The sequence below is a fragment of the Diplodia corticola genome, assembly GCF_001883845.1.
Source record: "Diplodia corticola strain CBS 112549 chromosome Unknown scaffold11, whole genome shotgun sequence".
NCBI lineage: Eukaryota > Fungi > Ascomycota > Dothideomycetes > Botryosphaeriales > Botryosphaeriaceae > Diplodia > Diplodia corticola.
In genome coordinates this window covers 117227-132963 of record NW_017971490.1, presented here as the reverse complement: position 1 = coordinate 132963, position 15737 = coordinate 117227, and the positions used below count along the sequence as shown (strand labels likewise).

The 15737-nt window shown below is 55.2% G+C and overlaps 5 protein-coding genes across 5 annotated transcripts; 3 read left to right on the top strand and 2 right to left on the bottom strand.

The window, feature by feature from the left end:
* Nucleotides 1-882: 882 nt before the first annotated feature.
* Nucleotides 883-1965, bottom strand: BKCO1_1100040 (cytochrome c mitochondrial import factor; the record flags this gene model as incomplete). Its single annotated transcript, XM_020270396.1, has 1 exon — nt 883-1965. The coding sequence occupies one exon, from the start codon at nt 1963-1965 to the stop codon at nt 883-885; it is 1083 nt and encodes a 360-aa protein (XP_020132723.1).
* A 160-nt stretch (nt 1966-2125) lies between these two features.
* On the bottom strand, nt 2126-3150 carry BKCO1_1100039 (fmi1 protein; the record flags this gene model as incomplete). The annotated part of the gene is made up of 2 exons (XM_020270394.1): nt 2126-2797; nt 2959-3150. The coding sequence occupies 2 exons, from the start codon at nt 3148-3150 to the stop codon at nt 2126-2128; spliced, it is 864 nt and encodes a 287-aa protein (XP_020132750.1).
* Nucleotides 3151-3555: 405 nt separating this feature from the next.
* On the top strand, nt 3556-4922 carry BKCO1_1100038 (nad-binding protein; the record flags this gene model as incomplete). The annotated part of the gene is made up of 3 exons (XM_020270393.1): nt 3556-3911; nt 4005-4326; nt 4380-4922. The coding sequence occupies 3 exons, from the start codon at nt 3556-3558 to the stop codon at nt 4920-4922; spliced, it is 1221 nt and encodes a 406-aa protein (XP_020132749.1).
* Nucleotides 4923-8128: 3206 nt separating this feature from the next.
* Nucleotides 8129-8914, top strand: BKCO1_1100037 (glycoside hydrolase family 61 protein; the record flags this gene model as incomplete). The annotated part of the gene is made up of 1 exon (XM_020270392.1): nt 8129-8914. The coding sequence occupies one exon, from the start codon at nt 8129-8131 to the stop codon at nt 8912-8914; it is 786 nt and encodes a 261-aa protein (XP_020132748.1).
* Nucleotides 8915-13953: 5039 nt separating this feature from the next.
* BKCO1_1100036 (serine threonine protein kinase) lies at nt 13954-15611 on the top strand (the record flags this gene model as incomplete). Its single annotated transcript, XM_020270391.1, has 2 exons — nt 13954-14003; nt 14054-15611. The coding sequence occupies 2 exons, from the start codon at nt 13954-13956 to the stop codon at nt 15609-15611; spliced, it is 1608 nt and encodes a 535-aa protein (XP_020132747.1).
* Between the last annotated feature and the right edge of the window lie 126 nt (nt 15612-15737).

The window sequence follows — 15737 nt, the reverse complement described above, 5'->3', positions numbered from 1 at the left end:
ATTACTCTAGATAACGTTCTTCTAGTTCTCTAACTTCTAATATCTATATATAAGAGCGAATTAAAGGCGTATATATCGTACCTTCTTTATAAGACCCGGCTTACGTATTAGTTTCGTCTTACTTATATAGAGGCTCTTTAAGATACGCTAAACCGTTATAGCCGAAATACTAATCTCGTTAGTAATAAACTAATACGTCTTTTCGCGGCTATTACGGTTCTTCTTAATAGCCTCTACTATCTTCTTCTTAACGGAGCGCGTACGCTTAGTTAGCCGGCTAAAACGAGGCTTATCGAGTAGATATTCGTCTAGAAGCGGCTTATTATCGTTCTAGCTACGCTTATAAGTAATAGAATAAAGGCGGCGAACGTTACGATTAGTTATACTAACCCGGGCGGTAATAAGAACGTTTAAAATACTATAAGATTTAAGAGAGACCGCCTAGGCCCGTTAGGTAAGCTAAAGAGGCGGTATAACGTTACGTTGCCGTAACTACCGTAGTCGGCGTAGCCGGTACCTACGCAAGCATTATTAACAGCATTTATGCGTAAGCAAGGGAATTGGCGGTGTGAATAGCGGTGTGAATTGACTAGGGTAAAAGGAGCGGTGACAGGGGGGGCGCCGATCGAGGGCGGAAGAGACTTTTGGTAGCGACATCCGTACGTAGTACCTAAGTTATCGGATCAGATTGTGCAGGTTATACCCACATGTCGGACTTCCCGAACCCCCATGCCAGACGAAGATCAGCACTTGATCTTGCTTGCGCCCAATAGAGGTATGGCGAGAAATGTACAAAGCACCTTCCGTACATAATAAAATGGAACGTGAGAACAGTTCGATGGACTTTCGCGATTGGGCGCGAATTAGGGAGCCAAACCGGCTTCAGAGTTTCCAGACTCTCCAGCCCTTGAGGTCTATCCTGGAAAGGGCTCCTCTGAGTGGGCCTTGAACCTCTCCTTGCTCGGCCCATATTTTTCGGCCAGCCCAGTAGTCCAAAAATCCATCGGGTCCAGAGATCAGGATGAGCCGTGAGCCGGTACTCTTTTCTCCAGGCTTGCTCGCTTCTTGCAGATGCCGTATAACGTGGGACGGCTGGATGAAAGTCTTCTCCTCGTCGACAAAGTAGTCGACAGCAAGCCGCTGGCCAGAGCCCGCGCGATGCTTCAGATTGTCAATCTCCCTCACAATGACACCACTCTCACCGCCAGTCCGCCCAGAATCCTCCTCCTGTTCTTTCCTGCTCCATCCCAGCCAAGCCCCCCACCCAGAACCCATCTCTTGCGCGGCCGCCGTGTCGCTCCTACCGCCAACGCAATCCTCCCTCTTCCTATTCGCCCACAGTATCCGCATGCTCGCCTCCCGTCCTCTCATCTGCAACGCACGCGCCACCTGCAGGGCGGGCGCGATGCCCGTCCCGCCCGCCAGGAACAGCACCTCGCTGACATCGTCCGGGATCTCGAACGCGACGTGCGGGCCGCGCAGCTCGACGGTGGCGTCGGGCGGCAGCCGGTGCAGGTAGTTGGACACCTCGCCGCCGCGCTCGCGGCGGATGAGGAAGCGGAACTGCGAGGCGGCCGTGTCGCCGCCGCCGTCGCCGTCGGCCGGTTCGGAGCTGGAAGACGTCGGAGGGAGGGGCGTGTACGCGCGCGCGATCTGCAGCTGTGGCTGCTTCGCCTCGACGCTCCACACGCTGCGCGCCCAGATGTCCTGCAGGTCCTGCTGCGCCGTGGCGTCGGCGTCGCGCGCGTGCAGCGTGAAGAGGCTGCTTGTGGACGAGACGGGCGTGCGGTCGGCGATGGCGTAGTGCGCGAAGCGGAGCGGGTGCAGCGTCGAGGACTCGGCGGCGGACGATGCGTCTTTGGCGCTGGTCCAGTAGCGGTACCCGAAGCCGCCGGCGGCGCTGCCGCCCAGCACGAGGAGGACGCTGGCGCTAGGGCGGAGCGAGGCGTGGAGGATGCGCGGCATTCACGGCGTTCGGGGTGCGGGAACGTGAGGTGGAGGAGTGATATTGAAAAAGGTGAGTGAAGAGAAGCTTCATGGCGGAGGGTTCGGCGGAAGCATATTTCAGCCCTACCGCCGCTGTGGCCCACCCCGCCAAGATCTAAGTCTACCGCAATTCCATGGATCATAGTCTAAGGATAGTCCTGGCGTCATTGTCCTCGATTCCGCCTCTAAACAGGTCCTTGACAACCTTGCCCTGCACGATTGTCTGCTCTACGATGCCCTCGACTTGGTCTGGACCAATGCGACCATACCAAATGCCCTTTCCGGCCAATGGATGCCCCGCCTCTTTTAAGGTCTTTGGAATGTAGATGATGACATTTCCCGCGTATTTGTGTCCTCCAATGTGGCTGATCAAGCCAACGCTAGCCGACAGCGCGCTTCCGTGATGTCGCTCCAGGTCTGGCTGCGGCCGAATGTCTATCCCCTTGGCCTTGAGCTTCTCCTCGAATTCTTCGCGCAAGAGCGGCCCCATAACACCGCACCGAGCGTCCCGTCCGCCATGTCCGCAAATCAGCACCAGCACCTCGTCCACCTCCCGGACGCCGGCGAAGCCGTCCTGGAGCTCTTCGTGCCGCAGCAACTTGGCCTGCTCTGCCGGCGAGAGAACATCCATGTGCATCTTATGAAGCTGCTTCGGTTTCGCAAAGCCCCGTATAAAATTCTTGACCGAGTCCCCATCCAGCGGTATCGAAGGTATGTACTTGAAGCTTGGGAAAAGGTAGGCGGAAGCGGAATGGGACGAGGATGATGCGCCGGGAAAGGATACGTTCGTTATCAGGACATTATGGTAAGGCTACAGCGCCAAAGTTAGCTAGCATCCAACGAAGAGCATCCGGCGCGCGGCAGAAGGGAGCGTGTACAAGCATAGGCTTGGGTCCGCGCGTCTTGAGGAGCAGACCCAAAGCGTGTGCGCTTCCCCTTCGCGCGCCATGCTCATGCACCATGGAGACGGACATCACTGAGCTCTCCTTTCCTTCCAAGTATGTCTTTGACCTGGCGCTGGAAGTGTGCGTCGTCTTCCTCTTCTATCCGGCTTTTCCAGTCGTCCTTGCCGGTGGCGATGAGGATTTGCTCGGCGTAGCCGCCCATTGTGCCATTCAGATTCTGCTTGTAATCAATCTCCAGGCCGTCGGGAAAGGCGGGCATAGGGCGACAGCTGCACGTCGGCGATGGGCATGATTCTACGACAGGGAATGGCGCGACGTCGAATTTCGGGATCGGGATGCTCCTGCGGGAAGCATTGCGGCGAGAATGGGAGGCGGTGAACAGCGAGCGACGGGCGCATCGCCAGGAAAACATGTTGCAGCGCAGCGAGAAGGCGCGCGCGGCAAGGCGGCGGAGGACATGGTTTTGTTATCGGGGTACGAGCGGGCTGCGTCATTTGTCCGACTGCGCGCTCGCTCGGCCTCGGCTTCGGCTACCCGGGGGGTGACTGCGCGCGGCTGTCGCATCTCCGCCGTCGCGTCTCCCTCTCTTCGCTCAGCGCTCGACGCAACGGCACCATGATCCAACACACCTCGCAAGCATCTCATCCCTCGTGACTGCGCACCAATGGCCTCGCCGCCGCCCGCGTCGCAAGATGCCGCATCTGCCAGCGGCGCAGCGCCCGATGCATCGGCCGCGGCGCAACAGCAACGTCACGCTCGGCCTCGGTCTCCGCGATTTCCTCCGCACAATGCCCCGCGCGTCTGGTTTCTGACGAATGGCACGTCGCCCATCAGCATCGCCCTGGCCACCCAGATCCTCGATCACGGCGATTACGTTGTCGCCGGCGTGCTGCCTGCCGAGTTCGAGCGCGAGAGCGGCCGCAGCGAGGAGTTCCGCAGCTTCCTCGACAAGGTCGGCAGCGCCGAGGGCGACCGGGAGCGCTGGAAGGAGAGGCTGCGCGTCGTGAGCCTGGATGCTAGGTAAGCCGCCCCGCTCTGACTGCTTGTTCCTCCATGCCCTCCTCGTTCCGCGTCATGTGATTTGAAGCCTCGCTGCTGACTGATGGCCCACAGGGTAATCGGCCAGTGTCAATCCGCCGTCGCGGAAGCTGTCGATGCCTTTCACAAGGTCGATGTGCTGCTGGGATGCTCCAGCGAGACGGTCGTTGGCACAGTCGAGGAATTGGCGCAATCAACGAGGACCATGAACCTCGCCCGTGACCAATTCGAGACCACCTTCTTCTCCAATGTCAACATTATCAAGGCCATGCTACCCACCATGCGGGCTGCGAAGAACGGCCACATCATCATGCTGACAGGGACAACCGGTCATTTGGGCACCCCTGGACTTGGAATGTACTGTGCCGCCCAGTGGGCTATTGAGGGATACTGTGATGTAAGCCTGCGGGAGAAGGCCGTCGAGTGCACAAGCTGACAACGACCTCTCAGAGTCTGGCTTACGAGATAGCCCCGTTCAACATCAAGATGTCCATCGTCCAACCCAACATGGAAGTCAATGTCCTGACAAACCGCATCACCTCAGCCCCTCCAATGGAGGAGTATGCACCCGATGTTAACCCCGCACCACTTTGTCGAGAAATTTTCAGCGGCTTGCTGGACAAGCTGGACACCAGATCCGTCGGGCTCGCAAGCCAGCCATCCCCTTCCGCGGACGATGAAGGGCCTTCTCCTGCGAGTACGGCAAACGTGCATTCAACCGGCGATCTCCTCTCGTCCTCTCAGATCACCTCTTTGTACCCCATGCTGGATCCTTCCGTACGTACCTCGCTGATTGCGGAAACGGTCCATGCTCTTACTGCTATTGGGGGCCACGACAACCCGCCTGCTCGGCACATTGTAGGATTTGAAGGTGTTGCGAGCGTAAAAGAAAAGCTAAAAACAGTAAGTGAGGAGCTGGAAGATTTCAATGAGGTGAGCGGCGCAGTCGATATTGGCAAGGGTGAGGATGCCATGGACATCACCCAAGGCTGAATGCCCGCTGCTTAGTGAGTGCAATCTATTTCGTTTTTGCCGCTTGATGTCCGTGGCCGCTCCCGTTTCAGAGTCCGTTTTTGGGAGTGCCTGTGTCTTACTCCGCATTTTTATCTATTGTTCTCGATAAGATCGCCCAAACCCCTGCATAGGACCAACTTGTACTCTGCACCAGTGCAGATCCTGCTACTCAAGGGTCTTGAAACATCGCGACTGCGGTCCGCGATACTTTGCAACAGACAAATTATCATGCTTTGATCCGGACAGAAGCGTACAAAGGAGTCAGGGCAGGCACGTCGGAATCTTGACTCAACTCCTACCCACCACACAAAGCTCGCAACGCCTTGCGAATCTTCTTGGCACGAGCCTTATTCTCATCGTCATATACCTTGGCGACCACCTTGCTCCTGTACAAATCGTCGTCTACCAATGCCGTGAGCCCGTGCTTGCGGCAGATTCCGCCTCAACTATGAACAGGTGATGCTGCCACCATCCATCATGCGCAAACTTGCTCATCTGACCGCGCGGCTACACTTTGGTCTTGGCACGAGCACAACGATGGTGCCGGCTCATTGAAAACCCTTCTCGCCCTTGGCTTGACCGTCTTCACATCCACCGCTTCCCACCCGCAGCCGCAATTGCAGCCCAACCGCACCCGAAAGGTTCACATCCGAGGCCAACTCACTGTATTGGTTTCATTCGACATGGTGGGCATTACATCTTAATGTCATCATATCCCACGATGGCGTCGCCAACCATGACGAGTTGATTGAGGCTGCGACAGATTGTAAGCATTACCGTTGATCCAAGCCATGTAACAGCACTAACATCTCAGCCCAGTTTTTTACTATTAACCCTAGCATATCTGTGTACCTACCCTGGCTTTCTCTTGCTGCCAGTGGTAGTTGGGACATGGTGCTTCTCTCCATTGGCGGATCTCACTCATAGGCAGGGAACTGTTCGTAACAACTGAAGGATCCGACTCGAGGCCTTAGTGGAACACACAATCTCATGGGGACCGACGCGTTACCTACTCGCTCAGACCGTTACGATTCCCGTAATGCAGACAACCCGGACAATATCCACCTCGACATCAACCTCTTCCGAGCAGTTCCACGACAGATAGGCGGATGCCGCTCAAAGGGATGCCGATTTCTCTGTCCATCTTCTTGCCCAACACGTGTTTGCGAGGGCCATGGACAGTCTCAATCACATGTCATCGAGCATTAGCAATGCCATGACTCTATCCCCGGCTATTCGAATGTTTTTCATGATTATCTTCACGAACCATAGTGCCGACCATCTGAACGGTCGCTTGAACAGGGAAACCCTGGGGTCGTTCTTGCAGTGATGGAGTATCCATAGTATGGTCCATTGGTCTGGAATACGTAAGTCGACTATCTTGCAGTAAAATCTGACAGGACCCTATGTGTCCTGATAACACTTTCTTGCCTACATTCCAGCAAAGGCTTCGTGGCCCATGCGGTGTTCTTGGTGCAGTGTACTGACGGCTTTATAGGTATCAAGTGCCGAGTGTATTCGGAATGACTGGTACCGCCGTCACTGACTCGTCGTTACAACTTCCAAGAGCTGAAGGATTATATCGAAGCTTTCAAGCAGAATACGAGCCAGCTAACCGCATTCTTCATTGGTGGCAATGCGGACGGCAGGGTGAACAAGTTCAAGGGTGTTGAGAGTCGAAGAGCTGGCGGGTGACAACTACTCAAAGGCGCGCATGCTCACTGAGCACTTTGAACCTGTTTGCTTCGCCAGGGAGTCTGCCCCAAACTTCACGACACCGTTTTGAAAGGCCATCTACCAGGACATCGAGTCAATCAGGAAGTTCATGAACAAGAAGGTCCTTCGCTTCGCACAATGGCTTGGCTGCCCTCAGCCCTTCGGTTGGAATGGACCGGATGGACACGAGTCGGAGTTTCGCGGTGGTCAGAAAGAGATGGTCAACTGAGCATACGGCTAGGCGACAGCCGTTTCGCCCGAGGTTTGGTCTGATGTTTGGTTTTCCTCGGGCGGTGTGGCGGAGATACGAGAGCGACAAGGATCCGTGAGGAATAGGCGCTGGGGCCAGGGCGAATAGGAGACGGGTCCGAAACTCCTCTGCGGCGTGGCGAGTGGCTCCTTCTGGACTTTCTTGTAGGCTAACAGTCCGGCAGCACTGCATCACAGCCTCCTGTTCTGGGCCTGGCGTGTTTTCTCCACCAATCAGGGCTGACACGAATAGTAGATGTTATTCTTGGCACACGGCGGCAGCACGGCAGGGCTGCCCTCCAGGCCGGCGGGCCGAGAAATCGCCTGGGCGTCTCACGCCTCTGCCTTGGATTAATTGCACCTCCACCCCTCTCCCACACCAGTGTCACCACCCAGACCAGGCCAGCCCACTGATCGTCTGCCGTCCCTTCCCAACACGTCGGCTGCCGCAATGCGCGAAACAGGACAAGGCTCGGTTACGCGCACCTAAAACAAGGCTCAAAAGGGTGAAGGCCGGGGGAAGCATGATTGCAAGCATGCCCCACCAGATAGCCGAGCGCGCGCCACCTCCACATGGCAAGTATCGACCGCTCATCATTCTCCATTCGTTGGCCGTTTCTGTTGCCGGGTGTTTGGACGTTTGGTTCTCCTTCTCCTCGGGCCCCTTCTCTTTCGCTTCTCACCAGAGTCCCGCTCGATCCGGTCAAGGACGCCATCGCTGGTCAAGGACCCATCGCGATCCCTTTGTAATCAGCGAGCTCAGCGGAACTGTCCTGCCGCGTGCCACGGCTGCGAGGGCGTGCCGTCTACCGCCTGCGGTAAGGAGGGTTGCCGATTGGATGGAAGAAATATTGTTGCAGAGCTTGGCCTGGCGTAGAAGGCGTGCGGGAACCAGCAAATGGTCGGGCGTCGGCCGCCTTGACGTGGCGGAGGCGGATCGGCGCCGACAACCATGCGCATGTCTCGAAACATCTACCTTCATCAAGTGCAATCTAATTCGGGATGCCGGCCCACTGCCGCTTCGGGTGATTACTCCTTGAGTCTCTCACAGGCTCAGAAGGTATATAACCCGCAGAGTCTCACGATCTCTTTCTGTTCTTTACGGCTGGTCCAACCAACTTCACATTCACTGCCTTCTACCGCTTTCGCTCTCACCAGATTCTCTCGTTCGCCTCAGCGCCAGACGCTCTACGATCACTTTCAACCACCAAACAGCAAAAATGCACGCCTCTACCTCCGTCCTCGCCCTCGGCGCCATGGCCGCCACCGTTGCCGCCCACGGCCACGTTTCGACCATCACGGTCAACGGCAAGGCCTTCCAGGGCTACGACCCCAGCTTCGCTTACCAGAGCCCGGTCCCCGAGGTTCCTGGCTGGACGGCCTCCAACCTTGACAACGGCTTTGTCGACCCCAGCTCGTACAGCTCGGACGACATCATCTGCCACAAGGAGTCCTCTCCCGGCAAGGCCTACGTCGAGGCCGCGGCGGGCGACAAGCTCGAGATCCAGTGGAGCACCTGGCCCGACTCGCACCACGGCCCCATCATCAACTACATCGCTGCTTGCGACGGCGAGTGCACCACGGTCGACAAGACGTCGCTCTCGTGGGTCAAGTTCCAGGCCGACGGCCTCGCCTCGGGCAGCAACCCCGGCACCTGGGCCACGGACGACCTGATCTCCAACAACTTCACCGCCACGGCGACGCTGCCGGCGGGCCTCAAGGCCGGCAACTACGTCGTCCGCCACGAGATCATCGCCCTCCACAGCGCCAGCCAGGACAACGGCGCGCAGAACTACCCCCAGTGCTTCAACGTCAAGGTCACGGGCTCGGGCAGCACCGCCGTCTCGGGCGGCACCGCGGCCACGACCTTCTACAAGTCGGATGACGCTGGCATCAAGTTCAACCTCTACGCGGCCTTCAGCGACTACCCCATGCCCGGCCCCGAGCTCTGGAGCGCCGCTGCCGCCAAGGTCCGCCGTCACGTCCGTGACTTCTTCTCCGCTTAAGTGGACCCTCCGATTTCTATTGTCAATATTCTTGTGCATAGCATTTAACTCGAAAAAAACGATCACGGGGAGGAAGGGGTGAAAGGAGGAGTGGTTGTTGTGGAGAGAGAGAATTGATTGAGAAAGCAGCGATTTGCGGGAGCGGGGCAGTGTTCTTCTCCCCCCTTTTTTGAAAACTTCTTTGTACCTACTTCGTTGCTGCGCAATGCAATTCGGTGCTTCACCAAAACACATGAAACCAACCGTGATGTGCGCGTCTATGGTCGTGAACCGACTGCTTCGAAGTGTTTTCTGATCAACAGCGAGCAACCGTCCTGCTCCCAGACGATCGATCGATCATCGAAACAGGTCGTCGGCCTTTTGGTCGCCTAATCGACGAGATGCCGAAGGTCATCATATCGCAGGCTCTCCTATAGCCCCAAGAAACGGTCGTGCCGCATAAGGGATGGAACACGTCGATGCGCGATCCGTGCGTGGATGACGGGCTGAGTGTTTTGAGTTAAGGTTGGGCCAACCCGCCCGCATTTTAGCACCCGCCCGCGCGGCGTCGACGCTCCGACGCTAACAACACAACACAACACACGCGCGCATCCTGCACAATCAAGACGGGTGGCCTTGAGACGCTGTCATCGCTCGCCCGCTGTCTGGTCGTTCCCTTTGCGATGGCGCAATGCTGGCCGCGGCACTCGAGGCCCGCTGCTAGCCGCGCGCCTGTGATCACCTACGTACGGTACGGCTTTTGTTCTGAAGGGACCCGCAGCCGGGCAAACAGGAACGGCGGCGCGCTGCCTCTGCGCAGCGGAAGACTCGAGGACATGGCGGAGGATTCGGCACTTGCACCGTGTCTACCATAGGTACGTCGTTCTTTCTCCCTTGGTGTCGCCGAAGCGCTTGCCCGGCCCAGACTGGGCTGCTGTGCTGTGTCTCCTTCTCAACAATGACATCGGAAATGACGCCTGCAAGCCCTGTCTGCCGCAGCTTGGGACGACAAAAGTGCGTCGTCCTGCAACCCGGCGGGTTCGCCCGGCCACAAGGTACGCATCACGCCCGGTTTCCGACTTGATTTTCGTCGTTGTACGAAACGGCGAGCAGGGAAGAACGCGGCGGTGATGTGGCAGATATGAAGAATGGAGAGGAGAGTCCGGTATGTATGTACATATTATTGCAGGATGGTGTTCTGGACCACCGCGGCACATGGGAAGGCTGCTGATCCGGCTTGCGGCGGAAAAAGAAAAAAGCCACAGTGCCGTTGGTCGGGCGGTCGGGCGCCAACACGTAGGAGACACGGAGGTAGTAGATGGTGGACAGGGGATGTGTGTTTTGTGTTTTGGGGCTTGGGCGCTTGGCTCCACGGCAAAGCAAGCCACTGACGATCGTTGATGGGTGGGTCGTCGCGGTTCGGGCGTTTTTGGTGGCGTTTTTTCTTTCCTGGCTGCAACCCCATCTTATCAAAGTTCAACAGTGGCCGACGTATATGCGTTGGCTGACCGCTCGTCCTTTCGATCGGGGTGGATAGTCACCGAGCATTTCGTTAGATGGGCAAGGCAATTCTGGCGGCTTGCGACATGCGGGACTTCGACTGGGTCCATAGGTTTCTGGAGCTATAGACTACGGACAGGGGTTCTGCTACGCGAGTTGCAGCCGTTCACTGTTTCACACCACTGCAACTCCCACTGCCGGGCGGGAGAGGAGCTAAAAGAACCGGACTATATGTGCAAGGGTAAGTGTTTCTCTCGGAACAAAAGCCGGGCATATGTAACGGTTTTCCACAGACTTGGCGATGCGGCGTTGCGAGTACGAGCAGAAGACGTCGATGCGTCGGGCCGATGGTGCGGCGGGGAAGCTGTGGATGTGTGGGTGGCCGAGATCTGGTGACTTTTTCTTGTGGATCACAATATTGCCAATATTGCTGATTGATGATGCCTTGATCGCTGTTGTGCGGCGAAAGGACATCCACCGAGGCCCCGAAGATGGGGTGTGTGTGCTTAGCGCTGATGGGGAATGATTGGGGCTGTTTTGGATTATATGAACTGCTGTGCGCCTGCTGTCATGTGCCTATTCAACCGCTCTTCTTCGCTTTCTGATGAGCCGCGCGCTTGCTTTAACATCGTTCTTTCTGTCAGCGGGAGTAGAAAGCCATATGTTTGCTTTTTTGGTGACGTGCAGACATTGAATGAACCTCGCATTTCCCGTGAAAACATCACGATCGACTTCACCACTCCTGCTTTGACGCTGTGGTGCTACGCGAAGGCTACTTTGGATTTTTCTGGTCCTACGTTTTGCCATCAAGCTTGGTAACTGATCCGTCCTCTCACGCGAGGCCACCCTCATCCAGATCTTATCTGTTTCAGTTCATTCTCGTAATTCTTTCCATTGTTGATGAAATTAAATGTCTGCTTCTTCACTCAACCATGAAGGCTATCATGGTCTCGAGTAAGCAATCTTGTGACGTCAACATATATATTTATAGATGTTCAAGCGAAAGCTGAGACCGTGGTATCCACCGGGGACTCACAGTTACGCAGTACAGCTCAGGCGCGGTTGTCGAATGGAACATTCACAGGCAGCAGCGATGAGTTTGTGGGTGCAGAGGGTACGTGAGAGCCTAGGGATGTTCAGTCGGGAAGTAGACAGCCTTGGGAGTAGGGGGGCGGTGCTAAACATACTTATGTGCTCAGCTGGCCTGACCACAAGAGCAAGGGATTGTAGACTTTAACCGATCCGCAGGATTCACTCAGTAGCTTCTCTTCTTTGTGAGATACTAAAACCATTTCTAGCATCAAGGGATGGTTGCTTCAAACGTCAGCTGGTAGCAAGCCAGGCACAAGGCTAATCATAACGTGAGCAATTTCTTTGCGCAAGGGAGCGATCGTCACGGGGCGGTGTCAGTCTCAGCTGTCGCAGCTCCACCCGAGCCTAAGAATTTCGAATGCCTGTAATTGGGTGGCTGTCTACTATGGTGCTAGCTGCAAGGCTGTACGGCGTTTACCTAACCGCCGCAGCGTTTCCTGGCATAACCTGCTTCAATTGGAGCAGAATGTTATAAGTGGCTCGACAGATCAGCTTCTACAACTCCATACCTTTTTGCCGCATCAGTTCTGATGTGCTCTCGCAGTCATGTCAGTAGATGCAGATGAGCATTCCTCAATCAAATTCATCCCCCACCATCCCAACGATGCACAGATGCAGACAAGCTCTAGGTATCCTGCGCTATCAGAACGATCGCGCTCACTATCTCCGTATTTACAAGAGTCCGTGGTTCATGAACCTGGCCCTGAAATTTCCACACCCCAAGCTCTTCCCATAGTGCCGTTACCGTTAACACAAGATGCATCAGTATTGCCCAGTACTTCTTTCGAGCACAACAGCCGTAGAGACGGATACCGAGTCTCTTCGGAAACTGAACACGATCAATACTTGCAGAATTTGCCTGACCTTTTCAGTGAACCCCCGAACATTCTGAATGCTCTCAGATTTCTGGAGGGCCAACCTCGATCTCCGCACCACGACATTCCAGACGCTGAGGCTAACCGTCTATCAGAACCCGGCCTGAACTCCAAGTAAGCACGTGTCAGAACCAATCCATGGCTCCCACAAACATTAAGGCCTTATGTTCTGGGCACTCTCTCACTCACTATAGTGTGGCTGCTTACGGCGACATCGGGAATGCCAATGTCATAGCATCTTTATCATGATGATCCACTTCGGTGAGGGCCTTCCAACCCATCAACGCCACGCTCCCCACCGACCTGGACTACCCGTACACCGGCAACGCCGGCTCGGACCTCCACAAGCAGCCGTCGTCGACCACGAACCGCAGCATTGTCGTCACAATATCCACCCGCACCGAGGTCCTCGACATGAACCCTGTTGCGGTGTGGCTCAGCGTGTCCGTCATGGCGGTCCTCGTCGCCATCGTTTCCGTCACCGCCGTCGCGTTGCAGCGCTACCTAAGGTATCTGGATCGCGACATCGCGTGCGTTGCGGATATGTTGGTGCTGGTGGCGGGGAGTGAGAGGTTGTTGGCGCTCGTGAGGAAGGCGGTAGCGGATGGTTCGAGGATGCGGGGTGAGAATGGAGAGGATGTGAAGACGAGGCTGGGGTGACTTCGGGATAGGAAGGGGCAGCAGAGGTGGGGAATCGAGGTTGTTAATTAGGGGGAAGGAGGGTTGAGGGGTGGTGGCTGTGCCGGGGATAACTTAAGATTGGGCATTTGGATATCCGCTCGATCCTGAATGACAGTTGCTAACCGACAGCTACGAGGAGTATTACGTGCTGCTGTGACGCAAGTGGCAATGCGGGGAAGATACCTCGCATCTGCGAATGTCGCTCTCCGCGCGCTAAGAATCAAGGTTTGCAGGATCGAACTTGTTATCGTTCATTCTGTAACTATCTGAATTCGGTTGGTACCACGAATCCTTATTGACTGTTAAAGTTGGGTTTCACATTGTGGTGTTCTTTGACTTGATCATACCCTGATCTTCATCCGGCGTTTCAGAGCACATTGATCGTTTGCTATTGTATGGATAACAATGCTCAGCCTTGCATGCATGACACCGGTACATGCATGCTCATGAACACTTTACGAGAGTAACCTGTTTCGGTGGCTGATTCGTCAAGATCGTGCTGCTAATCGGTGACGTGGCAATGCTGCGCCTCTTGCAAGGCTACAGTTCGAGTGGGGGCGAAATCCTTTGCACCTTTGGCCCTCTGATCTGCTTTGTGTGAGAGCTGCATCAACGCTGGTTTCCTTGTGGTCTATGGTCAGAATGAATCATGTGAGCCCTTCTTATCCAGATACCTTGCTAAGAGTTGCAAACATCTGCGATGGGCTGGAAGTTTGACGATCGGAACCTTCCACGCGTGGCTGCAGCATACAAGGCTGATACAGAGCGGCTGCATGCATCTGCAGCCACACCGCCAGGCTGACGAGCAAATAGAGCACGCACCCATTACAAAAATCCTGATTTGGACCCATTTCATCGCTGCGAATTAGCCAGTGGGTAGCCTCAGGAGTTCAACAATCATTCGCATTTCTGATGGAAATCCTAACAGCAAACCGTGAGGAACATCCCCACTATGCACTTGGGTAAGTATCGATTGCACAAGAGTTTCTTTGCAATACTGACGCTGCCACAGGCCATCTCCTGAGGCTTTGCAAGGCTATCCCAATGGGTCCTCGATGGAAGGGCCGACCTTGTCACAGGAGATGTGGCGGGATGGCGACTCTGCATGCGATACCCTCGCGCCTTTGTCAAATGACTTTTGGGACATCGAGGAGGACAGACTGTCAAACCAAGGAAGAAACCGTCGCGAAACCATACACACCAGTCCTGAAAGCAGACATCGTCGATTCAGCGATCAGATCAGTTTCAAAACAGCCCGATCGTCCATCAGTGCCGTCAGGGGCAGCGCCATGTTGAGTCTCAGGAGCAGCATGGCATTGAGCTTCAAAACCGCCCAGTCGAACCCTTCCAAGCTATCCGTCGCCGCCAGAACTGCCATAGCGATGCCCGCCAGAAAGGAAAGCTTTTGGATCCAGATCTTGAAGCGTAGGAATCTCTTGCCCTCCTATGCTTTGGAGCAGAATTGGTCCGGAAAGGGCCAACATGTGGAGTTTGCAAGTCTGAAAGAGCTTCCTCTCGAGCCCGAAGGCAGAGAGCTGAGCGCCATGGTTGACGTCGTAACATGTAGACGTATTCGTCTCGCACGCAAGAAAATCTTCCTTCGCAACAAACTCAGCCGCGAGGAGGCTGCTGACGAAGTCTCGCATCTGCAACGTCTCAACCATTCTCACATCATTCGCGTCATCGGCACATACGTGCTTCCCATGGCACAAAGCGTGAATGTCTTGCTCTACCCGGTCACCGAATACAATCTCGAAAACTTCTTGGATGAGATATGGGGCAAAGAAGTAGAATCAGGTATCACTTGGACTGCCGCACACCTTTTCTCAAAAGCGGCTCCTCTATCTCAATTCCAGCTTGAAGCACTCGACAGCCTCTCAAGTTTCTTCAGGTGTTTGAGCAATACCATCGGCCACCTGCACGGAAACAAGAGCTACGTAATCAAACACATGGACATCAAACCCTCGAACATACTCGTACGAGACATGCGCACAAGTAGCATTAAACACTCGACCCGGTTCAAAGTCTATCTGTCCGACTTCGGGATCGCACGCTCGTATGATTCAGCTCAGGATGCCGACACATCTTCACGAACCTCATTCTCGAGGATCTGGGCCGCGCCCGAGGTCATCGAAAACCACTTCATAAACGAAAATGTGCCACGCGGATTGCCCGCCGACATTTTCTCCCTTGGATGCGTATTCGCTGAGATGATATGCGCACTAGCGGGATCATACCACTGGCAAGAACTGCACAAGACCCGCCAGCGCAGCAGGGAAGACAGCTCCTTCCAGGCAAACCTTACAGAAGTCACTGGCCTCCTGGAGATGCTTGAGGATTTGCAGCGCTTTCAGAACCAGTACATGGTTTCGGCAGAAGACTTTTTCTTCGTCTTTCCTATTGGGCTTTGCGTCAAGATGCTTAGCTGGGAACCAAACAATCGCCCGTCTGCAGCGGAGATAGTTGATGATGTGAATCAGACACTTTTCTGGGATTCCGGGCTGCCAGAAGACTCATGCTGCACTTGCGAGGCGGATGCCTTAGAGCCGACTATACGGAGAGACTTGTAAAAGGAAAACTTGAATAGGGGGATTTCAAACTGAAGCTAGACGTCGTCAGCAACCTGGAAATGCTTGGAGCTGAGTTCTTTCCAAGATTCTTTGATAATCAGGCGCAACTAATTTTATGTACATACC